At 35.7% G+C, this 26677-nt stretch overlaps 2 protein-coding genes across 8 annotated transcripts in view; both read right to left on the reverse strand.

Annotated features, from left to right (window-relative positions):
• The window catches only part of LRRK2 (leucine rich repeat kinase 2), a 172505-nt gene that overhangs the window by 38804 nt on the left and 107024 nt on the right, over positions 1-26677 (reverse strand). For all 7 annotated transcript variants that reach the window (XR_008617710.1, XM_024122804.3, XM_055085694.1 and 4 more), the window contains 12 exons: positions 25542-25771; positions 25007-25134; positions 23458-23676; positions 19896-20097; positions 18790-18878; positions 12659-12846; positions 11620-11774; positions 10368-10514; positions 10018-10209; positions 9212-9358; positions 5950-6050; positions 2948-3138 (listed from right to left, as the gene is read on the reverse strand). Coding sequence is in view for 6 of the 7 variants with exons in the window: in XM_024122804.3 (XP_023978572.2) it covers positions 2948-3138; positions 5950-6050; positions 9212-9358; positions 10018-10209; positions 10368-10514; positions 11620-11774; positions 12659-12846; positions 18790-18878; positions 19896-20097; positions 23458-23676; positions 25007-25134; positions 25542-25771 (1989 nt within the window). In the remaining variant the exon portion in view is untranslated. The remainder of the gene's footprint in view (positions 1-2947; positions 3139-5949; positions 6051-9211; positions 9359-10017; positions 10210-10367; positions 10515-11619; positions 11775-12658; positions 12847-18789; positions 18879-19895; positions 20098-23457; positions 23677-25006; positions 25135-25541; positions 25772-26677) is intronic.
• Positions 13706-15947, reverse strand: LOC102989426 (high mobility group nucleosome-binding domain-containing protein 3-like). Its single transcript, XM_055085698.1, has one exon. It carries the CDS (start codon positions 15399-15401, stop codon positions 15126-15128), a length of 276 nt encoding a protein of 91 aa, XP_054941673.1. The 5' UTR covers positions 15402-15947; the 3' UTR covers positions 13706-15125.

A 26677-nucleotide genomic window follows, 5' to 3' on the forward strand; every position in this document is an offset into this window, starting at 1 on the left:
AACCAACTCTTCATGGTGCAGTCAGACATCATTGTGGAGATGGTATGTGAGCAAATTCTAGAGGAAAATGAGTTCTCTAGGCAGACAATTTTTTGAAAAGACAGGAATGGCAAATGCAAAGACAGACATGGATGTCAGTGAGACGTCAAGCCCTTCAGCATGGTCAGAACAAGGGCAGTGGAATGGGAGGAGGCTGGAGAGGCAGGCTAGAGGCATACATAAAGAGTTTTGATGCTATGGCCAAGGAGTTTAGATGTATTCTGCAGATAACCTGGAATGCCAGGGAATTTCAAGCATAATTAGATTTTTATTTTAGAAGAATATAATATCAGAAATGTTCTGATAGTTCCCCGGAGGTACCAGACCAAGTCAGCAGTAGTGGCATAAAAATAAATTAATCAATTAAAAAGATGATGTAAAATAGTCAAGGACCTGGCGGACAAATGAGTACTTACTTCTGTGGGAGAAGGGGTTGCTCTGGATGTGACTACGAAGACCTTTGTTGGCAAATGGGAGATACAAGATAAAGAACAGATTCATGGTGGAAGGAAAAAGAGAAAGCAAATTCAATTTTGAAAATACTGAAACACAGAAGCTTATGGGAAATATAGGTGACCATATCTTCAAAGGTAGTTGAGAATTATAATAAAGAACTCAAAGCAGCAGACAGAGGTGTAAGCTAATAGCTGAAGGCAAGACTGCAAAAGAGAAAATACGTAACATGAAAAAAGTTCTTGTATATCACTCTAAACAGCTCCATCATTTAAGGGACTGCAGAGGCATGCGACTTTATTGTCTCTTTCTACCTCCATAGTTATAGTTCTGTGCTAAAATATATTTGGGAAGACAAACCCTAATGCTGAGATTTTTAAATATACTTAGTGCTGGGAAAAGATCGATTGCTACTGAAATCTACTAGCCTCTTGTAGCACCCAGAAAGCTCCCTTGGCATTATGCTGAGAACAAATCAGGCAAATGATAGGAAAATATGATGAGATTTCATTTACTTTAACAGAAACTACTGGATTTGTTATTTTAAGTAAGGTCTTCAAGTTACTTAAGAGATGAGGCCTTTCAAACAGTGATGAATTTTTTTTAAAAATCAATCATTCATTTTATAACTAAGCACTTTGGGAATTATGTGGAAGATTTAGGGAAAAAACAGGACCTGGAGTCGGTTTAATCAAGGAAAATGACCAATACAGCTTTTGAAATACATAAGACATAGCTGCACTTTATCTAGATTAATTTAGAACAAGGTTCCCCCTGGTGTTCAAAAGTAGATGTAGCAACCCAGATCCAAATCTTTGCATTCCTGTTTCATATAATAATCTGTATTTTTCAATAGCTTCCGGACTCTTTCAGGAAAGGAAATCTACTCATTTTATTCTCCTATTATATTCCCTATACAATATTAATAGTTATATCGTATATATCAATAGTTTAGTTTTATTTGTTTGTGATCAGTGTTTGTTCTCCTTACCATCCATTCCATTTACATTTCTGGATACTGCGCAAAAGGAATAGACACTATTTACAAAGGAAAGGAAGAGAAGGAAATTTGCATCCACTTTGTGGCTACCATGCACCAGGCACTGTCTTCCTTCCTTCCTCCCTCTCTTCCCCAGTGGCAACATGTGTAATGAGAAAGCACTGTTCTAGGTGCTGGGGTACAACGATGAACAAGATGAAAAATCCTTGCTACCGTGGCACTTAGATTCTGGTGGCAAAGACAGACAATAAACAAACTTTTAAAATGAAAACATAAAGAATACCCGGCAATGATAAGTGCTACAGGTGCCAAAGAGACACAAGGTAGTCAGGGACACCCTCTCTGAGGAGAAACCTGAATGAAATGAGAAGTGAGCCAAGAGGATATCTGGAGGTTCGACATTCTGGCCGAGAGAATAGCTGGTATAAAGTCTCTGGCATATTCCAGAAGCCTCAGGGAGGCACGTGGCTGAGCACAGTGACCAGAGAGTGAGGTAGGAGAGGGCTGATAACAGGAGAAAGATGTGATCCAACTTCCATGTTAGAACGATCACTGTGGCTACTGTGTGAAAAGCAGGTTATGTGGGGGGCAAAGGTGAAAGCAGGGAGACCAGGTGGGCGAGAAGAGACGACAGCAGCTTAGACACTGCTGGGAGGGAGAGAAGTTAGGAGAAGGAGCTGCACTGAGATAAGTTTGCTAAAGATATTTGCTGAAGGATGAGGTGTGGGATGTGAGAGAAAGGAAGGACTAAAGGATGATTCCAAGGTGACACAACTGGGTGACCAGAGATGGAGAGCAGTGGAAAAGGGGCAGTCAAGAGTTTAACTTGGGATGTCTTCAATTATTACAGAAGAACTCGAAACACTATTCACTAAGTATTAGGCACTAGAGACTACAAAAAAGAGAGAATCAGAGATATAAAATCAAAGCAAGTGTGTGGACAGTCCCTCTGTCTCCAAAGGCCATGGCCTTTCCACTCTCCAAGGCTCTGTCCGGATGCCATCTGGCCATGGGGCTGGGTGCACCTCTGAGACACACTATGGTCTTACAGGACAACCCAGCTCAAATCACTCTAGTCCCCTTCAGAAATATGGCCTCATCTTTCCTCATTAGAATTATCCATGATAATTGACACTTTCCTTGATACTCTGAAGACTTACCTATATTTTTTTAGGGAAAGTAGGTCAATACAGGGTTAAGATGATGGGCTCTGGAGAAAGACTCCTGGGTTTCAACTCTACTTCTGCTAGCTATGAGATCTGCATGCTCTTCCTACTCTTATTTTATGAAATTATAAAATCTGATCAGGGAAATGGTAGTTTGACACCCAAATAGTTTGTGAAATATTACCAGGACACATTGTTACAGGGAAGCGCTCTTCTCAAAGTCTGAGAGTAATTTTGGGTTCCCACTCATCATGCCCTCAATAGAAAACAACATAACCTAATCTATTACCTCAGACCATCAGCCACATGTAGTGCGATCCTGTGTTGCAGCGTTCTGGTGAGACTGGCTTTGTCTTGTTGAAGCAGGCGATCCAGGGAACCCTTGGAGGCTAACTCCATCACCAACATTCGAGGACGAATCCCAGCTGCCAGCAAAGATATTAAGCTGGGATGGTGGAGGTGGCAAAGCACCACCAGCTCCTGCAAAGTCAAGAATCATTTCAGAGTCATAGACAATCACCTTTTACCCAAGTGTCTCCTTCCTTAAGCCCATCAACACTTGGAGCACAGTTTTCCCTGAGTGACTGGATTATAGCAAATTTTCCATTCCGTCTTTGAGCTTTTTTATATTTTCCACATTTTCAGAATTAAACCACTGGTTTTGCAACCATATTCTGAATTAAAATTTTAAGTTCTCTCTTTTCATTTGCTCTGCTTTATCAGAACATTTAATGCTAGGACAGGACACACATTGTGGCACACTAATAGGTCATGTCAGTCTTACCTGCTGAATCCTCCTTAGCCACAGAATCCTTCTCAGCCCAACATCCTGAGCAGCCACTACTAATCAACTGCACTTTGAGGCGTGTGAGGTACAACCTGCCTATTATCTCTGGTTTAATGACTAGAGAGTTTTCTGGAGAGAAATGTCTAAGTCTAAAGAAATGTATGGCATTGCCCCTGCCTGAAAACTCTCTAATGACTTCCTGTTACTTTTATTGGGTTGGCCAAAAAGTTCGTTTGGGTTTTTCCATAAGATGTTACAGAAAAACCCAAACGAACTTTTTGGCCAACCCAATAGATTAAGATCCCATGCACTTACACAGCCTTCGTGGCCTGACCTGATCTGCCTTAGCCCATCTTTCAAACCTCACCTCCTTTCTCTCTCTTCCTTATTCACCACCCTTCTGCCACACTGGTGTTCATTAAATCCCCAGCACCGCACACACCCAGCTCCTTCCTTCCAGCCACAGAGTCTTTGCCCTTGCTGATCTCTCTGCCTAGAAATCCCTTCACCCTTCACACAGCTAAAGGTTTCTTGCCATTCAGATCTTAGCTCAAAACTCTTACTTCCTCAGAGTAACCTGCCTTGGACCACGCTTACTAAAGAAAGCAATCACCAGGTGCAACAACCTCTCTCTAATCCAAGAAGTTAGCTGGAACAGAGACGTCTCCAATCTGATTCCTAGGCCACATCATGTGAGACTTTACAACCTCTTTCATGATACTGTTGTTTTGAATTCCATACACGTTATTCTGTATATTTCACTCTACTCTGAAACTGTATTTAGTTGAAATTTATAACTTATGTGGTATTAAACTGATTCTTGTTTTAAACTATGATTTCTGCAGAAGCTCTGCTTCTTAACAACCAGCTTCAAAGATAAGGAGTATCAGTGCCAACGGCATTTATCAGGAAACTGATGTGTAAAGAATTCTGCAAGCTGAAGAATAAAGGCTCAACGCCCTGAGAGGGGATTTTTCAAGAACACGGGCTTCAGACTGCAATCATACTTCCTTAGTAGATAAAAATCTTTTTTTCTTCTATGTCTGATTAGCTCAGTTGGCTAAAACTGATGAGAACAAGTCAAGTTAGCTTTGTTTTCTTTCATAAGCACAGACAGGAGCCTAATCCAAATTTCCTATCCTAGAAAAACAGCTCACTGATTGCAAAGAGAAAGGAACAAAAAGAGTGTAACAGATCAGCCCCAATTCATGACCACAGGTAGAATGACCCTTAAAATGCAGCACTGAACACTGAAGTGTTTTCCTTTCCTTTTCTTTTTTTCTAAAGAGGCATATTACACACACTCTATTGTTTCTTTTCTTCTGCCATTTCCTTGGTTCACCTAGCTGCCCATACACTAATCAGTCCCATAAACCTTTCTAGTGTTCTGATTTCCAACAAGGTTCCCTGAGCACATTACATAAAATTTGAAACATATTGAAGACTAATGATCAAGACTGAAAATTTACAATTAATACAACAAACTGCCTACAGATAGAGACTGTGCTCAAATTTGGTTCACTGACTTATAAAATATTATATACAAAATATTTATTAGATTATTCCTAGAGCTACAGTGTAATTTTTGGTACTAATAATCAAAATTACTCCAGGATATTTTACACAGACATGAAATTATTTTCATTATTCAGAGTAACTAATATATTGCAACTGTATTTTTTTTGTTTATATAAGTTATTTAGATTCAGATTCAGGCACAATTTTTTTTTAATAAATCAAGAAAAAAATAAGAATGAATAGATTAAAAAATATGGTTGAGTTCTGGTGTAAGACTACAGAATTCACATGGATTTTAACTCTCTTCTCACCCTGTCTCTCTCACTCATCCCTACTGTTAGGAAAGACTCAGAAAAAAAGAAATAAATCCCCACCAGTATTCAAAACAAGAGAGGGTACTGGAGTGACCACTCTTGGTTATGCATTCAATCACCTTTCACTCTTCCTAACAGTACCCTGACTTTTGCTGAGGTATCCAACCCTCAGCCAAGCAGCCCATGAACTTTAAGGGGAACTGACCCCAATCTCAGCTTCAGGGAAAGGTGGGGATATTTTAAATAATACCCTGCTCATTATCACAGTGATTGGTTCAATAACACAGGCCTAAGCCAATCAGCAACAGTACTGCCCTCAACATTGGTGCTTGCCGAGAAAAGAACATGTGACTTAACTGAGGCCAAGAGAAGTTTTTAAATGGACTACTGTTGTATGGATTTTGGTTCCTTTGAATTACAAAAATGCAAAAAAGGTACCCTCTTTTCTTCTGTACTTGTAAAGCCTGGAACAAGAATTCTCAGAATACTGTCTCTGTTTTTCAACAGGAGAAACCTATTTCACTCCATAAAGAAAGGAAAAAAGTAGGATTCCATAACTAAACTCAAGTAAACTTTGGGGGAAAATACGGTAATTACAAATGCATGCAAAACAAGAGTTCCAGGAGATTAACAATGTATGATTTAATGTAATAATATTGTTGCATTTCTTACTTGTCTTAACAGTCTAAGTGATGTATGTTTATTAAAAATCTTCACAGCCACTTCTTCTCCTTCATAGGTTGCTCGATAAACAGATCCAAAACTGCCGTCACCTTTTGAAAAGAAAGTACAAAGCACTTAGGTTAATCTGTGCAAGCAGAAAAACTCAACAAATTGTATCTTTTGTAATTATATCTGTTTCAAAGAGAAATGTGACCCACTAGTTTCACTGAATTGAGTTTCCTTTAATGCTTTCTCTTCCTTCTTCTACTCCATGAACTAAGATGGAGTTTCAGGGGGAAACGAAGGCTATAGTAACATTTAAGTATTGGATTCAAAATAGGATTGGGCAAATAGAAGAAGGAAAAGAGAACGAAAGCAAGTGGAGGGGGAAGGAAGACAAGAAGAGATGGAGACTTAAATAATAGACGTATCCTGTTCTGATTCCCTTCAATCTGAACAACTACTGACAACAAAGAAAAAATTTAATGAGCAGAGAAAAGAAATACACTCTAAGGAAGTGTAAAAATTTCAGGTGGGAGTAGTAGAGATTTCTAATTTTTTAAAGCCCTTCCCTATTTGATAATCACTGCCATATTAAATTGCAGTATGGGCTGTCATACCCTTCAGGTAACTAAGAGCAAAAATAAGGTTAAGGACTGCTATTGTGTACTTGTGACACAAAGGTGTGAAAAAATTGACAAATAATACCACTGAAGTATCTTCTATTGCGGCTCTCTGGAAAAATAGTCCCTCAAAGAGGAAATGTACCTCCTCCCATAACTCTTCAGATAGACAAACAAAACCCCATATATGTGTATTTTAAAATATTCAGTTGACCCCTGCACAACACACAGCATGGGGTTAGGAATGCAGAAGCCCTGAGTGCAGTGGAAAATCTGCACACTGCTGCCTCTGCCTCAAAAACAAAGGAACTGAAATATGTCTCACCCAAGGAAAGGAAGCTGAAACAGTTTGGATACAATCAGGACTCAAACCCTAGTTCTTTTGATTTCACACACTATAATCCCTAATTGAACACAAACTTTTCCCTACATGTAGTTAAAGATCTGTAAAATAAAAATACAGGTACTGTATTTATTGAAAAAAAATTGCAGATAAGTGGACCCATACTGTTCTAATCTGTGTTGTTCAAGGGTCAACTGTATTTACAAAAACAAGTCTACTAATATTCACAAATCTATTAATATGTGTCATATTAGTCACTGCCTAATAGTAACTGCTATCTGGGAAGGAAAGGGTTAACTGAAGTCCTAAAATTCACTCCTGTCCCACAAAGAAAATGCGGAAGGGAGGGAGATGAATGACCTCCCCCAGATCATCCCAGCATAAAGATACCAGGGTGTTTCTGATTGTAAAATGTTTTTAGAAGGATTTATTTGATTTGTTCAGATCAGTGGCTCTCAACCAGGGTGACATTGCTCCCTATCCCCAGCCCCCACCTTTGACAGTGTTTGGAGACATTTTTGATTGTCAAATCTGAGAGAGGGGTGAGGAGATACTACTGACATCTAGTGGGTGGTGGCCAAGGATGCTGCTAAACACCCTGCAATGCACAGGACACCCCTCATAACAAAGAATTATCCAGTCCCAAACAGCATCAGTGCAGAGGTTGAGAAACCCTGACCTAGATTGCTTTTTGTATAATAAATAAACATGGAATTTATGAGTTTATGGGAAATGGGGCTAGAGAATGGGGAGTACTCTTATAAACATTTTCCTATCTGCATAATTAAAGAATATAAAACACAGGTGCTTTTGAAGGTGGTCAAAGGGTACAAACTTCCAGTTATAAGGTAAATAAATACTAGGGATGTACTGTACAACATGATAACTACAGTTAACACTGCTGTAGGTTATGTATGAAAGTGGTTAACAGAGTAAATCCTGAGAGTTCTCATCACAAGAAGAAAAATACTTTTTTCTTTTTCCTTTATTTTTTATATATATGCAATTATGATGTCAACTAAAGCTACTGTGGTAATCGTTTCACCATACATGTAAGTCAAGTCATTATGCTGTACACCTTGAACTTATACAGTGCTATATGTCAATTACACCTCAATAAAACTGGTGGAAAAACACACGTACTTCAAAAATGAACTTTTTGAACATTTCTACAAAACATTGCTCAAAACTTGTCCATTAATCTGAAGCACAACTTAGTGCACTAAAAGGGTATATTTGGGGGAGCTGTATCTGATGGCTTGAGACTCAGAGAAAGAAAATAGTATGTCTGGTACTTGCCTGTATCTTTCAAATCACAAGTCAAGTTTGGTGTTGGTTAAGATCTAAGATTCAGTGTTAACAATTCAGCATTTTGCACTAGCCTACTATTACTAATATATTCACTCCCAGAGTGCAAAGGCATTTAAAATCATTCAAAATTTCCCAATCAATGTAAAGAATAAAGGTACAAAGGAGTTTATTTACCCCTACATGTCATATCCCAAATTTTGGACATTGTTTGTTAATAATATTAATATCCTGACACATCGTCTAGTCATTCTCTCTGTGGAAATTTAATTAAAATAAAATGTATACACACATAACAACAACAAATACTCCACAAAGTAAAGTCAGAATTGTCTTCAAATACTTTACATTAAATCAACTCAATACTCTTCATAGCTCCCAAGTACTCTCAGGAATGTTTAGAACTTGAGTATATCACCAATTTAATACTTCTGAATTTTTAATCTCAGATTGGCTTTTTGTGAATATTTTAATGAAAATTTATGATTGTCATACTTAGCAACAAAATTGCTACAATGACTACATAGATGTGTTCTTCCTTTACTTATTCTTTTTGCGACTGAAAAATGGCTGCATTACTCAATTGAAGACTTCCTAAATGTCTTCCCTATCACTGACAATTAAAGCAAATGCAAGGACATATTTCATAAATATGTGTGCTTCCATGGTGGTCCCATCCTCAACTCAAACCCAGCCTACAAACGTTTTGGTTTTTTTTTTTTGGCTGTGTCGTGCCACATGCGGGATCTTGGCTCCCTGGCCAGGGAATCAAATCCGCGCCCCCTGCAGCGGAAGTGCAGAAACTTAACCACTGGACCGCCAGGGAAGTCCCAACATGATATTACTTTAAAATATATTATCCCAAAGGAAAAACATTACAAAAAAAATATATGAAGACACTAAAAACTATGACAATATAATTATATGTAAATATTTTCTAGATTATAAATAAAAGCTGCACCCTATGTTTTATTCTCAAACCAACAAAAATAGTTACCTAAAAGAAACTCTGGAGCTTGTTCAAATTCCAATTCATCATTATTCAACATAATATTTCTAGGCAGGTCAGCCAAAATCAAGTCAGGAGCAATCTGAGATATTGGAATGGTGAGCCTTGGTTGATCTGGATTCACTAGGAGGTCGCCTGAGAAGTACATAAAACATTATTTTTTTAAAGACAAACTTTTAAGGTTGTACATAAGTTTGTCCTTTTGATTTACAGAAATAATCACATATTTTCTATGATTTCTAATCACTCTTTTAGGTTTTCTTACCTATCTTATTTTTCTCTAGAAACTCTGAGAAAGTTTTAAAAGTTGAATTAATACCTATCTACTAGGAATTTTAAATACTCATTCCTAGGTTCACTCACTAGAAAGTAGAATTCAGAACTGCCTTAGACTATTGATACATGACTAGGAAAGTATATATTCTTTACTTTTACAACATTCTTGGAGCACTTAGCCTATGGTTAACGTTGCTAAGTTACTTCCATGTATCATCTATTTTAATCCTCATAACAATTCTATAATGTAGTTTTGGTCAGTATTCTTATTTCACAGATGAGGTTATGTTGCTCAATAGCCAGTATTCAAACTCTCAAACCAACATTTTTTCTGAATCTAGAGTATAAGATCTTACTGGGTAATAAATATATTTTTCTGAACTGTCACTACAATTGAATGTAGTATCCTCTAACTCATCCCTTATGGATAAGAATAATTTTTACATTTATTTCAAACCTCACTTCACAAATATTGAAATAATCACTTAAAAACATTTGTAAGTTGTGTCAACACATACCTTCTTCTGCTTTCTTCATCAAGTTGTCAAGTAAGATTTTCTGATGTTCTTCACCATCATTAAAACTATATAATGCCCACTTCTTCAACAGAGTTTCTCCTTCACCACAAATATCAATCTCCAATAACCCTGGAAACCACTCTTCCATGAGAGAGTCAATGTGGTCCACAACTTGGCCCAAAAGAATACAGCCTACATAATCCAAAGAAGACTTCATCAACACCCTAGCTGAACCTTATTCTGTCACAAAACTGGAAAGAACCTTATTCTGTCACAAAACTATAAAGTTTTTTTTAAAAGTTTAGATTTCTTTAGTGGTACAATTCAAAGTTTTTAAGTAATTTCCTTACCTTTTCTACAAGAAGGAACTGTAATTTTTAAGAAACTCTCTGGGTGATTATCTAATACTTCAGATCCTACCAAGCAATAAGCTTCAGGAGACCAATTCAAGTAGATGCCTTGTCGCCAATACATTCTGTTTGGGCGAAGTGCTCGTTCTGAAAGAAGTTTAAATGAACCCACATATAGCCATTAATTATTAGCAGCTCCATAAATTAAAGGGGAAAAATTCACTGCACACACCACAAATGACAGTAAGAGAGATGTATTTGTTTTGAAGGAAAGTACTGGAATCTTTAATGATATGAGTCCCCATCCATATCTATTAAATACAATATTAAATATTTTATTCTCAATTTTGGAATGAAATAAATAAAATGCCCAGTATACAACCTAGGACAGATTTCAGGTTCATGGTGTTAAGTAGTTTAGTATGTGTAATAGATGAAGAAAGAGAATCATAAATAAGTTCCCATAACTTTTAAAAAGAGTTTGGTGGTCATGCTAAAACCAACACTTTGATGTGATGTAACTTTCTATATGTCGATTAACTGCAAGCAACACAAGGTTTACTTCACAATACAGTACCACCTCCATAAAGCTGATTTTTAAGCACATAAAAAATTATATTTTCCCTTTGGAGCACTGAGATCTGTCTTTCTTCCAGGAGGAAGAGCTAGCACTATAAACACCCCTTTTTATTCTTTTTTGTAAACCCCTCAGGGATTGTGCAGCAGAATAGAGCTATTATAGTCCCTACACAGAATGGTCTGAATGGTCAGGAACTGTTACATTGTTAAATAAATAAAACTCCCTGACCGCAGTGGTGGCCATTCCTAGTTTTTCTTTGTGTGCATGTACGCGTGCGCGCGCGAGCGTGTGTGTGCGTGTGTGTGCGTGTGTGTGTGTGTGTGCGTGTGTATGTGTAGGTTGGGTGGGTGTGTTTAAACTAATGACACTTACTAATTTCACCTTTTAAAATTGCTACTTCTAGTCTGCTTTGGCTTGCAAAGCGAGATAGTCATAGGCATTGTAAATGTGTCTAAAATAAGTACACATGGGCTTTGAGGAATTTTCTTCTTAACAAATTGCATGAACTTATTTGAGTGTATGTCTTTATATTGGCCACTCTGAGGTCTTCTGAGCTTATTTTCTGATTTTCAGCTGCCTTACAAACAAGTAAACTCTGGGAAAATGACATATTAATTTTAATATGCTTTCCTCCTAACTTCTCTAAATATTAATTCTTCATTAAATACATACCTCTTCCTGAAAGCATGTAAGGTGAAATTTCAAGTAATCGATTGATTAATCTCGACCAAAAACCCATTGGAAAATAAGGCATTTCATACAGTCGAATGATAATTTCAGAGTTCTCACAATGGGGAAGCTCTATTACAGGCCTGTGGTCCGACAAACTAAAGATAAAAGGACACTGTCATTATACAGCTTCATAAAATACCCAATCATGTTGACCAAAGTGCTTTACTACTTGAAATCAATGAATTGAAGATAAATATTCTAAGCAATTGCATTTTTTATAATGTTCTTTCACTACATGCTCTTCCTACTCAAAATTTAATGGTTATTTAATTCAAATGCATGCTCAGATGTAGATGCATGAAATTTTTTCAATAATCTTATTTATACTATAAATAAATTATTACAGTTCGTTATGCATAGACAAGGGATTATGTAAAACTTGAAAAAAATTCATGTCCTAGAAAAGAGTGTATATCTATTTAGAATTAGTTACCATCCATCAACCAATGCAATTTGCACTTTTCAATGTCATATTACTTTATAACATTTCCCAGGTGCTTATAAAGCAGTAAGAATTTCTACAATACAGGGCTATAACTTAGGCCTCCATTGTGTTGCCCATACCTCTGAAAATTCACAGCCATAAATTATTTTAAGACTATGTTGAAAACTCATTATATCCCCAGAATCTGCCTAATAACTCTTCCAGTACCATGTAAGGACACACACACACACACACACACACACACACACACACACACACACACGCCACACTTATCTCCACTATTAACCTTTATTTAATAAATTAGGCAGTGCTAAATCAAATAGTAATTATATACATAAAATCAGTCATTTACTATATCTTTAAATGTCAAATTTAGTGTTTTCATTAAAAGAAAATGTTATACTTCAGTACAAAGTTTACACAAGAAGAAAAAAATTAGTATATTTATCACAGACCAAAGTTACTTTGACTACTAAAACAATATAATATATGGTGAATTTCCATAGGGCAATTAAATTTTAAGTTTTGTCTTACCTGCTTGGAACCAGCAAATATTCTTCTCCTGTTGGCAAGGCAATCTGGAATTTTTCTAAGAGTTTAAAGTACTGTGACATGTAGTTCTTTGGAAATCTCTTTTTCTTTGAAAGAAATTTTTCCACATCTCTACGTGAAATAATTCCCTTAGGATGTTTTGGACAGCCCTCCACTTTCACTGTCAAAATCTGAAAGATTTAAACTTATACATAATCACTAAAATTTATTTTCTGGAAAGTTTTGAATTTTAAACATTTCTCAGTAAAAATGATTAAAACAATTTTAATGTTGTCAAGTACAACACAGGACCTAATTTCTCTAGCTAGCAGCCAGGTAGCCTAGAAGCCCAGTGGGGCATGTACTCCCTACACACACAAAAAAAATTTATTAAATTAAGGGAGTTAATTCAGATCAGAAATTCTAGAGATCCTCTGAAACCAATGAACCACAAGCCTTCCCCAACTCCAGTTAACACATCAATCCAGTACCCCACATCCTTGTTACAGTCTCATCAATAGTATATTCCTAGGGAAATTACCTTCCAGACTGTGTTATCACTACAGGCTTGCAATAGAAATGTTACTTTACATTTATATAATAGGAGATGGTTTCCATCAGCAAGAAGAGAGGTAGCTTAGCACATTTCAGTGATTCTCAAACAAAGTAAGTAACCACCGAATTTCTCTGGACTCCACTCAGTCTGGATCAGTAGGTCTGAGATGAGGCTTGAGGATCTGCTTTTTTAACAAGAAACTCTGATGACTCTAATGTGGAGACCATACTTTGAGCTTTGATCATCATCATAACAATTAAAAATATAAGTTCAGTAGAATGCAGGTTCAAATCCAGGCTCTACTGCCAATTGTGTGACCTTGGGAAAGATATTTAATTTCTTTACCCACAGTTTCCTTCTCTGTAACATAAGATAATAAAAGTGACTGTCTCTTAGATTGCCATGAGAACAAAATAAGATACACATAAAACATGCAAAATACATACAACAATTTTTAGCAAATAGCAAGCCCTCAAATGTTAGCCATTATTATCTACATATTCCTATTCATTTTACTTAGCCAAATTAATTTTAAAAAGAGATTTGTGCTTAATTTTCTTTAGTAGATCTATAATGTTTAAGGGATACTTAAATAGGAACAAACATTATTTACATTATCATGTAGCTGGGTAAAATACTGTACTGTAAAATCCATAGGCCCGAGGACTTGTCTCACTCAACACTATATTTCTATTTTGTACGTATACCGTCACTGAATCAATGAATGCATGACTGATTGAACATAATGATATCTAATGCAATGTATAATGGGTCATTAAATAATAAAAACTATAATTTGGGACTTCCTCCATATCGTATAGTTTATAGCCCAAACTGCTCTTACAATTTAGGTAGTGAAGAAAACTGCTGTTTTAGTGTTTTTTAAAGTTGCTAAGACCTGTCTGACAAACTCACTCTCTACCCCCAGCCATACTTTATATTTTCTTTGTAGCCTTCTGTACCACCTAACATGTTAAGGATTCATGCTTTGGTTATTTCCTCCCATTTGAAAGTCAACTCCATGAATGCAGGAAACTTGTTTTGTCTACTGCTCTAGCCCCAGCACCAGAACAATATCTGGAACATCATTAGGTGCTGAATAAATACTGTTGAATTCGTGAACTGGGGGAAAATAAAGTTTGGAGCATTTTATCCTAGGGTTAGGTTCATAGGCACTGGAGTCAAACCACTTGGTTTGAAATCGTAACTCTAATTCTCCCTGAATATGTAACTTTGGATAAATTATTTAACCTCTCTGTCCATCAATTTCTTCATCTTCAAGAATGGGCACTAATAAAGTACCATTTAAAAGAGTTGTTCTGAGAATTAAATGAGATAATCTTTGAAAAGCATATAAGTAACCTCTCATATGTCAGCCATTATTGTATACTTATTCTAATTTATTTTACTTAGACAAACTGATTTTATTTTATTTTATTTACTTTTTCTTTTGCAGGCAGGAAAGCCTTTTATTTTAAACCACAAATAGTCAGCAGGTGGCCACAACTATCCATGTTTCATTAAAATCACATAAAACCTAGGTACAAAAGCACCACTGATTATTGCTCTAGAAAAACTGCATGAAAAAATTCAAATACACACAGTAAAATCACCACAGTATGCACAGGACTAAATTTTTAAAGCAAGTGCATGGGATGGTGAATCAATTTTACAGACAGCTTCCAATATTAAATTGGTATTTATTTTACTCAAGGATGACGGGAATTTCCAAAAATCATGACTATGAGAAGGTAAAATGTCCATCCTTATATATTTTTGTATGCCAACTAGTAGAGTCCTAAAAAATTAGCATTTACAAAATACTCGGTAAAAATAGCTTTTAAAAGTTGTCCCAAGAGGTACATAAAATCAACCCCAATTTTCATAACAATTCATTCTCCCTTGTTTACAGATTCAGTTTTCTGTGCCTTCCTTTCCAGCTTCTTGCTTTTCCTCCTTCTTCCCTTTAGCACCTTTGTTAACCTTTGTTGTCAGTTCTTTCTCAGTAGGGCTAATGTGAGGATCTATACATAGGATAAGGGCCTTAGAAGATGTTTTTCTCGGTTTAGGTTCAGGTTTTGGGGGAGCAGGTTTCGCTGACAACCTGGCAGACCGTCTGGTGGGCTCCTGTTTAGTTACTTTGGATCCATCCTTGCCCTCTGGATTCTCTGGAGACTTTCTCTTCGGCATAATGACTACATTGGTGCAGCTAAAAAGTGAAGCAACGGGCTGGAACTGCTGGCACCGCCGCTGGATGCTGCCCCTGCCGCAGCTGTTTACGCTTAGGGCTCGGCGTAGCCTGGCCTCTGACAAACTGATTTTAAAATAGAAGTTTGTGCTTGATACTTTTAGTAGATCTATGCTGCGCTACCACTATCTGTAGCAGATAGTTTCCAAAGATGGACACATTAATTTTTTTCTCTCCCTACATATGTGGGCTGCTTAATCCTTCAAGATATAGAATCCATCCATTTCCCTGAACAAGACTTGTGGTTGCTCTGCTTACTAGAATGTGGCAGAGCTGACATTTTACCAGTTCTGGGCCTGGGCTTTAAGAGGTCTAGGCATATATGAGAGAGCACATGGAGGAGCGCCAACACGCCAAAAATGTGAGTGTAGCCTTCTTGGACTCTCCAGCCCAGCTCAATGAGGAAGCCAAGCGAACGACCCCTGTCAATGCCATGTGGAGCAGAACCACTTGGCTGAACCCAGTCAACCCACAGAATAGTGAGAAACAATAAGCTGTTGATGTTTTACTCCAAGTTTACTTGTGTACGCTAGGTTTGGGGGTATTTTGTTATATAGCAATAAAAAACTGAAACCTTATCTTAATTTTATCACCTTTTTTTGTTGTTGTTTTTGGGGTTTTTTGCATTACGCGGGCCTCTCACTGCTGTGGCCTCTCCGGTTGCGGAGCACAGGCTCCGGACGCGCAGCCTCAGAGGCCATGGCTCACGGGCCCAGCCGCTCTGCGGCATGTGGGATCTTCCCGAACCGGGGCATGAACCCGCGTCCCCTGCATCGGCAGGCGGACTCTCAACCACTGTGCCACCAAGGAAGCCCAATTTTATCACCTTTAAAAGACCTCTTATTATTCCTTCAGCCTGGTAACTTCTAAGACTAACTTATGCTCTTGTGCAAGGAAAGAAAATTTTCCAAATTTCTCACACAACTTTTTATCAAGATTAAATTGCCATGCAAGTTTTATAATACTCTACTAATAAGTCCCTTTGATATCTCTTTTATCATATAGTTAAATGAGTTTTGCAAATTTCTCTGTGTGTTGATGGAAACTTTAATAAGTTTAGTGACCTAACAGCTCTGGGCACAAAGAGGGTAGTTGGGCTCATTAGAGCTTCTACACCATGAAATTATTTCTTCCCTTGCCTTGATGACTCATGGAGGTGAATAACCCTATTTTTGCTGGTTTGGTGTCAGGCAGGTCATTCTGTCTTCACTTGATTACTTATGGCTTTCATTCTCTTTAAACCTTAATAAAAATGACATATTTCAGTATATCGCATAAATAAAAATGATGGCATTTATCTTTTACATTAAGAAATTTTACTGACCCTTTAGATCTATCTTTCAAAATAACTTGAGCTGTTCAAACTCTTGACTTAATTTTCAATTAAACTAACATGTTTATAGTATAACTAATAGTATAACTATGCTAGTGAGAACTTTCATGAAGTTTCAACTTAATTACTCCATAGTACCTTCAGGGATTTTATTGCATCATGATGGAAATTTGCTTCTTTTAAAAGATAGTGATTCTGATGGAAACCACTTTGTTATTCTATTGAATAAGATGTACCCACTCTAATATTATCCACATGTGTGCAACTTTAAATAGTCCCAATTCACATGGAAACACATCATTTTTTGGTGCAACTTTAGCCTTTTCTTGACCATACAGAGTTCAGTTATTTCCTGAAAGAGTGTGCCACCTAACAACAAATCTTCAGAGTAATTAAAACTCCCTTTTCTACACAGAGTGCATATACCTACACATATTGTTTTATTTAGCTCCATACCTGGCACACTTTCCAAAACTACATGAATACATCTTTACAGTTTTGAAGATTTTTTTTTCATTTCCTGAAATAATAAGTCTTTAATTACCAAACAGGTCAAATATAAACTTTTGCTAAAATTTACTATTCACTTATAATGAACTAGGGAGGCAATGTAGAAGATAATATTGTTATTATCCTTATTTTACAAGTGAAGAGTCAAAGCTTAAAACATTAAGAAATGTCAAAGTTAGTAAGGATTTAGGAGAGATCTGAACACAGGTCATGCTGACTCTAGAGCTTGTGCTCTTGACCACTATACCTTCCTGGCTCCATTCTCATTAGGTAGATGAGTAAAATCACACTATCCATGGCATATGTGCAGAAGGATGAAAATCTACTTTAAAAATATCTACCAGAATAGTAATAACTGTCCCATTACAATTAATTGCCAACTGCAATGTTTCAATACATTCTCAAGTTCTGTGGTATAGTATTTAGCCACAAATGAGTTCCCTCTTTAAAATATCTTTCTTATTCTTCCTTAGATGAAATTTAGGAACTAGTATTCAAGATTACCTGAGGGAATTTAATTACCATTATAGTTGATTAGAAGAGATATTTCTAACATAAAAAAATACAATCATTTTAGTGACTCAAAAAATTATACTCATAAACAAAATAGCCACCAGTGAGTGCACATGCTGGAGACGCCCTCCCCAGGCTCACTTCAATTCATGATTCATCCAGATGCAGTTGTTTTCACCCAGGGTGATTTTGTGCATCCTAAAATATTTGGCAATGTCTGGGCACAGTTTTGCTTGCCATAATGGGAAGATACTACTGGCATCTAGAGAGTAGAGGCCAAAGATGCTGCTATCATCCTACAATGTACAACAAAGAATTATCTGGCCCAAAATGTCAATAGTGCTGACACTGAGGAACCCTGAGCTAGTGTGTTCTGTTTGAATGGTTTTCTGTGGCAAATCTATAGAGGTGGATTATGCTAGCTAATTCATATAAACTCATTGGTAACTGTTATTGGGAGAAGAAATAATTTTCCATATGAAATATAAATAGAGAAAAGACAGCCATAACCACTACTATTCAAAATTTTTAAAACTGTAAGCATTTATAAATTACATTCCACTGAAGAGTCAAAATTTTCCTCCATGTTGTCTAGACTGAGGTTTCAGAGGCTCATCAACCCAATTTTCGTATATGTACTTATCCCAAAGATTTTCACAAAGCTTTCGTTCAATTGACTATATCAATAACCAAACCAAAGCTATCATCAGGATCTAGAAAAGTACTACGGAACAGAGCAGTACAAACACTTGTCTGTGACTTGAAAACGAAGACATTAAATTCTAAGATGTCTTCTCTTCTTCCATGAAGTTCTTCTTTATGCAGTCTTCTACACAAATTGTTCTACAGTTTTCTATATTCACAGTAGTTTCTACCTTAACTGAACACAAACTCTATGAAACTCAATGCTCTAGGTGTCACTTGTAGTTTTCTTCAATCATTACTCCCATGCCACAAAAATATAATATACCAACCTGGGCCATGACTTTACAAAGCCACTTGGGTTCCACAAAATATAAGTCACTTAACTGCAGGGCTGGGTCTTGAAAATGAAGGAGGACCCCTGGAGTAAAAATCAAGAGTGAAACATGGAATTTAGAATACGCAAATATCAAGGGGCGTTAGAGAGAATCTAGTCCAACCTCCTCATTTTACAGATAAGTAAACTTCAGCATCATTAGTGGCAGAGCTGAGACCCGAACCCAGGCAACCCAGTTCCCAAGCTCTAAAATCCAAATATTATTTTTAAAAGTTATCTTTTGAACTATATAAAATGATCATATTTAAGCATATTTAAGACAAAGCCATACATTGCACAGCATGTATTTAGAAATAAATAGAAATTCATAAATATTTTTGGCTTTTTAATTACATACTACAAAGACACATCTTATTTTCGAATACAGGTAAGAAACACAAAATATCAAAGGAAGCTACTGGTTTAAGAACAATGAGGAAATGAATTGATCAGATTCAATCCACATGAAGATTATTTTTCATACAACAGAATCTGGGGATCAAAAGCAACTTCCCAACCACTTATCCGAGCACTACAAATCAACTCACACATTTCTAGCAAGGTTATATTGATCAAGTACACAATTAGCACCAAAGTCTGTTCAAGAGTTTTCATCTGTGAGGTCATGCTGACAACATGTTACGCAACAGAGCAAGATCTGCCACTCAGTAGCTGCATCATCTCAGACAACCATTGATTCTCCAAGTGCCAAGTTAAACCATCCCAATAATAATTCTTCTTTACAGTGTACAAATAGCCTCCACATAGGGTCTCACAGCTCCTGAATAGTACAGTCAAGTTCTACAACCCACGTTTTAACTCCTGCTCAGAGACCTTTTCCACTACTGCCCTTAGATAATTTCTAAATTTTTCTCTTATGACATAATACATGATTCAACATCAATGCTCATGATGATCTTTCAAAAAGAAAAAAAATCAGTTACCTATTAAAGAATTTTGTCAATATTCTGTTAAATTTTAAATGTAAGTTCTATACAAGGTTCAGGTGCATTTTCACAAATTACTACAGCAGAGCTTTCAAAAAATATGCACTAAACAAACCTGATTCATTTAGGAAGTGAACTGCATGAGGAAGCTCATTCTCATCTAACTGCAGCTGATGTTCTTTCACAAGTTGTAATAATCGTTTCTGGTCAATTACAGGAAATTCAACTGGCACATTTTTACGCTCCGATAAAATGATTTTCTCAAGTTCTACATAGCAGTCTGGAATCAGCTGCCCAACAACAGGCTGATCTCGGATCTATGAAATTACAAATGACAAGCTGTAAAAATCCATTTTATTCATCAATTTGTTGGGTGGTAAATTCTACATAATCATTCAGAACCGTATTTTTTAATAAAATTAAAATGTAAAACCAATTAAACTGTGAGGAATAAATAAGATGATCTTAAAATAAGAAAAATATGAACACAGAAGCCAATTTGGAAAGAACTATCAAATAATATTACATGGCAATATTTATCTAGCTATTCAGAAAATCCATGGCAAAATCCAAGATAAATCATTGACCGTAAACAAAGGACTTTCTGTTTTCTAAGACATTAAACTTACATGCAATAGATATGCTAGCAAAAGAAGTCAGCAAGTATTGTAAGAGCGTTTGAACCTTATTTATTAGATGAAAATGTGATCCACAACCCAAGGTAAAACTAAATTTTGTTCTTGTTATTTGCAAAATGTTGTATTAGTGGAATGTACATATCAACAGTGAAATCTGGAGACAGACATAAAATTTCCTCACCCAAGCTATGCTTTTTCATGGAAACTTGAACTTGGAAAAATAAGAAACCATCTAAACCCCAATGATTCTGATATGAGAGGATGATTTGGGGTCTGTTACACTTAGAATCTAACAACTGTCTACTAATCAAGAGATACAGAAAATAAAATTTTAAAAGAATGACCTTAAAGTGATAGTTTCTATAATTAAAATCTTTTCCAAACTTTTTTCTTAAAAATTGAATTTTAAATAGAAGTGCAACTCTAACAATAGTAACTAAAATGCCTTTGAGAACCACCAGGTGGCACACTCTCCCCATTTCTCAATCCATGAATATATTATTTTATTTTTACCTGACAATAACATAATTTCTACTTGAATTCTTCAACTTATTACAAATAGAAATTGGGTTTTATTACACACACACACACACACACACACACACACACACATACACGCACACACACTTTAACTTGCTCTTTTTCTACTTTTAACTAGAATCTTAAGGAACTTGATTTACAGCAGCTGTATCCATTACTTTCATATTTACCTTCAAACACTCAAGATTGTTTCAATGTACGCTTTGAACCAGAAAATTAAATATAATTTCACTAACCTGCACTTTTCATATTCCCTCTCTTCATCATTTATAAATTAAGATAAAACAGAACTTCAGATTGAAATTTATGTTTTAACCCAAGAAGGGAAACCTACATATAAAAGTAAACCAGAGTTCTCACAGAAAGCAATCAAGTAATAAAAGGATGAACTTTACAGGGCTGGATTACAGGGCCAGCAAAGGATCTCAGTCTGCTAAGGGGCTGGACAAGATTGAGAGGGATATTGTTGGCACTGAATTCTGTTTTGTCCTACTTGTTTTAAGCTTTATTATCAGGTCACCAACAGCCAAAAACAAAAAACTTTTAGTCTGAAGTCTGCACAGACACATGTTAATAAGGGTGAGACAGGGAAAGATTAGAAAAGAGCCAAGATAAAAGGAAAAGATAAAAAACAAATGAAAGGCCAAACAAAAAAAAGATTTCTAGTAGATTAAAAGCTGTTGTTTGAATACAGGTTGAAGCACCTCAGGGAGGAAAGAATATTCAAGTTCTGGCAGGTTTATTGTTTTGGGGTGATCTGAGTCACTATTCTGCAAAGCAATCAAACAGATTTTCAAACCAATATGCCAGAATGATGTATCCATTAGCAATAGATACCTTTCTTCAAATAATATTGCCATTTCTCAAAGCATATGTTTTACTTCCTTATCTGGTATTGCCTTCAGAGTTCATGTACAAGTGCAGAAAGAAAATTAGTCTCATTGATTGATAGTGATAAATTGCTATTAGCCTAAAGCAATACCAGTCCAGCTTGATGAACCACCTTATCCACAGACTTTGCTTCAACTAAATTCAGGCTTTCTCAAAACAAACTCATCCTCCAAGAAGTCTTTTTAAATATGATAAATGCTCTGATATCAATGATAAAAAGAGAAGCTATTAAAATATTATAAATAACAACAAAGTTCTCTAAGCACAGGTATAGTCTCAAAAGAAAACTCCCTAGATAAAGAGAATATTTAATTGAATATATTAATTTTGTATATTTGTTTATTAAAAGTCATATTATTCTTTAGTCATATGTCCCACAAAGAAGTAAGAAAATCTACAAATAAATGATATTTCATTCTTCTTATATAAAATGTCACTGATCTACCATTTGTAAAAGCTTTTAGGGACTGGGGTAAATGTGCTGAAAGATACAAATGTGCAAATTCCCTCCCTGGGCACCACAAAGACCAGCATGTTTATAAATGGCTCATCAGGTTTTGGAGAGGAGCATAATCTGTGGAAATGGAAAAGAACTAAGCTAACTAGCCAACACATTATAACCAAGGTGACCATACACTTTATCATCCAAACTGGAATGCTTCTGAGAATATAGTGGGACACAATTAATAATTATGCTGGGACTATCCAGGCAAAACAGGACCCTTGTTATAAGCCATGGCCTTGATCATTAGTGCTAATGAGCTAAACCAACAGAGACTAACAGTGAAATCCACCATTGTGTTGTTATATTGAACTATTCAGGGTGTTTTTCAGTACAGTTCATACCATGCTGTCTGTAGAACCCAGGTAAAATTTCTTTCTCTTGCAAGTATTAAAAACAAGTGTTCTCACTGTTAACCAATTTATTTGTGTTTTATGAACTCTATGAATTACATTTGTCTTACCAGAAGAAAACTTTGGAATCAAAAACATAATTCCTAAAATGAAAAAAACCCAGTTTGTATGAACTAGAAAATTGCTTAGACATTGATGAAAACCAAATTAGTGACCCTGATTATCAGATGAAAGAAACTTCTCCTAATATTAAGAAAAAAATATTTGGAAGGCAGATCACAGTGACAAGAGACATGAAGGAACAACAAAGAAAATCAAGGAGAGCATAAAATAAGAACTCCAAAAGAAAGGAGCAGATGGAAAATATAAGAAAGATAACCCCAAGACCCCAACATTCATCTTTATCCTTTTGATTGAATCACCACTACAGGAAGTTGGGAGAGAAAGGGCATCAGAAGCATGTCCCCAGATTCTCTCAGGAATATTCTCTCAGCCTCTGAGATATCCTCTTAGTTTCTCTCAGTATCCTCAAATTATTTTTATTCCCACTTCTATGAGTTTGAAATAAAGTATAGCATAAATAATTTTAAAATTGAAAGTACTTTAATAATGCTAACAGCTCTGAAAAAAACCCACAATTTTAAGATAGCTGTTCTCTTCTCAAGACTTTTCACATTTCTTAGCAGTTGCACAACATGAGAATTAATAAATTATATTTATCTACTACCTAAAGTCGGCAATGAACCATGTTACCTTGAAATTGAGGCTCTCATTTATGATGGTTTTCCGAAGTTTTGCCAAAGCATCGGATTCCTCAGTGGCATTTACAAAGTGGTAATCCCGTATTGCAGGAAACCCTCGTTTGTTCAAGAGTTCCTTGGTGATTTTACTGATACAGGCTTTGCGCTGCTTCTCATCAGAAACATCCAAATGTGTGCCAACAAGAATCACAGGGGAAGAAGAAGCACGAGCCTACGGGAAAGATACAAAATACTTCTGTGTTTGTTTTAAAATCAAGACTGCCTACATTTCCACTGACATTCACTTTCTATGAAATTCATTTGAGTGGAAATGAGAAATCAAGACTTCTAAGAAGAAAATAACAACTGCCTTGCCTTCCTTAAACCTAAGAAAAAACTTACCCTTAAGAAATTTTTAAAAGTCAATTTTATGCCCCTTCTTATCCAATTATTACCACTTTTCTTTCAGGTGGCCTACGTAACAGTAATAGTATATTTTTCTTTTCCTTTTTCAGTGCCTTAAAATGGGTTATTCTCTAACTGTGCTTTGGTCTTCTAAATAAAATAGTATTTAATAACCCCCAAATTATATCAGAGTAATAGAATTTGTTTTATATTTTCTCTTCCTTATCTGTAAATTCAATCTCCTTAATTTATATTAAAGTCATTCAGTGTGGAGTCTACAATGAAAAAAAAGTCACTAAAGCAAATATTACTGCGACTATAATATTTTCTCACTTTGGCTAGCTATAATAAAGTCAAAAAAAGGAAGTTAAAAAAATTACCAAAATGACAAAACAAGCTTGATGGAGCCAAACTTTCCTGACAAATCTTTTTAAGGGCTTGCCTCACAGAAGAGCCCACTGGAGCATCATTCAAACACCATTCACTCTTACTTTGGTCTCAATTCTAAAAGGTCATATATATTTAAAACCATATATACATAAAGTAATAGCTGACAATATGACAGCAAGGGACAAATTGGAAAAATTGCAAAATTCCAAATATACTATTAATCTGGGACCATTTAAAACTGTAAGATCTGAAGGACTTCACACTAAATTGCCTCTGAGGATAGAGTTGGTGATGCACAGATTGCTTTTTTCACTATGGTTTATTTTAAGTTAGGGAAGTTCATATTACCCTTAAGAAATAATATCAGGGAATTCCCTGGTAACCTAGTGGTTAGGATTCAGGCTTTCACTGACGTGGCCCAGGTTCAACCCCTGGTCGGGGAACTGAGATCCTGCCAGCTACGTGGCACAGCCAACAAAAAAAAAACAGAAATAATATCAAAAATAGTTTAACTTATAAAACCTCAATTTTTATAGCTTAAAAGGGTTTCCAGTTTCTATAACTCTCACTAATATAGAAAACACTATTTTCATGTCACAACTTAATTACTTTTAAAATTTCCCAACTCAAAATTTTACTGCTTCTTTCTCTTAAAAAATTATTTGAAGAGACTATTTGAAGCACCTGTTTGCCCTAAATAAATTACCTTACATACCAAAAAAAACCCAAGAATTATTTTGTATTTTCAAATGATTAGAACAGATCACCTTTATATTGAAGAGCCAAGGCTTCATGGCATCAACTTCAGCTTGCCCTTTGCTGAGGTCATAGACAGCAAGATACAGGGCTCGTTGGGTCATAAAGTGGGGGTGAGTGCTGTAGAATTCCTCACAACCTAAATAAAGATTAGAGAATTTTTTAGCCTTCCAGAAAATAGGCAAGAATTTTTTTCATCTTCTTCAAAAATAAAATTAAGTGATACTATCCACTATTTATCACACAAAGAAAGAGAAAAACAATAAAAAGATGATGGTTACATGACTAAACTGGCTTTTTACTAGGGACTGACAACTTTTCACATGTGTCAGCTACTTAGCTTCAGCTGGCATGTACTGGTTCCTAACATTTCCTTCCATGGCTTCTCCATTCTGGTGGCAAGGGTAGAATTAGGAGAAATAAATGGCTTTGGAATAATTCCATAGGATCCACCAGGTCTCTTTGCAGTATTGGAACAGAAAATTCAGTTTTTAAATCCCTGTTTTAAAAAGATGTGTGAATAAAATATTCTAGCAAAATACATACCTGCAAAATCCCACACATTTAGAATGAGGTCTTTCTTCCCTTTGCCTCTTATTTGGATGGGCCAGTCTTTCACGTCTATGCCAACTGTGGCACCTTGCATCCCAAGATCTGATTTCTTGATTTTCATTAATTGCTGCAATAAGGTGGTTTTACCACTCCCGGTATTACCCACAATCATAAGTTTCATTCGGTTATAGGGCACAGCCTTTTTTAACCGCTGTTGAAGAAACCTGGTATTTGAAAAACAAAAATAAAATAAACTGCTTAGCAGTGTACTTAAGATATAGGTGAATTCTTATGCACTGAATTCTTTTAAATATCAAACTGTTCTAAAATACAGTACGCAAAAGAGTGTATAGCTCATATAACTAATAATGCATGTGTCTTTCAATGCACTATTAATGCATATATTTTGTTAGTGATGTTGGTGTAGTTGATAATGATCGGCAGCATTATCAAATATGACATTCTATCACCAGAAATAAACAAAATTTCAAAATATGCTTGTAATACTCATTAGAATTTTATACACAAACACACATAATTTCTTTAAATAACACAAATAAAACCCTAAAAATTATAAAGTATAAAATTTTACAAAGCTCATAGGATAAACAATCAAGGTAGAGTATATAAGCATATTGCTATACTAAACTTTGATAGTGAGGTCATATTTGGTACATTATACATGTGTATGCGTACATATATTCATGTATGGTATAATGTATATATTCATATATATCATACATGCATATACATAATGTAAATGGAAAGGGAGAACATATTGGTTAAATTATAAATTGATACATATAAATGATTATACTATCAGCAGATAATATGTTGCTGTTCCTAATAGTCTTAATGCGAAAATAATTGAAACTAACTAGAAGTGCTGCAGGTGGCTAGCAATACCACCTTTAAATTAATAGTACATTTAAATGTTCTCAAAAATAAAATGGATATAGAAAGATATATTTTAACTATATTAAAATGTTGCCACAGTTTAAAATTAGAAAAATAAACTAAATCATAAGTGAATCTTAGGGAGCTGACTGATTAATTCTCATAACTAATAGGAATCTGTCCAACATTCCTGATGATCTGAGCAAAAAGCATCATTATTTTCTTGAATTATT

Source organism: Physeter macrocephalus, chromosome 6 (assembly GCF_002837175.3).
Source record: "Physeter macrocephalus isolate SW-GA chromosome 6, ASM283717v5, whole genome shotgun sequence".
NCBI lineage: Eukaryota > Metazoa > Chordata > Mammalia > Artiodactyla > Physeteridae > Physeter > Physeter macrocephalus.

Coding starts and splice junctions, on each gene's coding strand:
- LOC102989426 (XM_055085698.1), bottom strand. CDS start 15,401: ATGCCGAAGAGAAAGTCTCCAGAGAATCCAGAGGGCAAGGATGGATCC.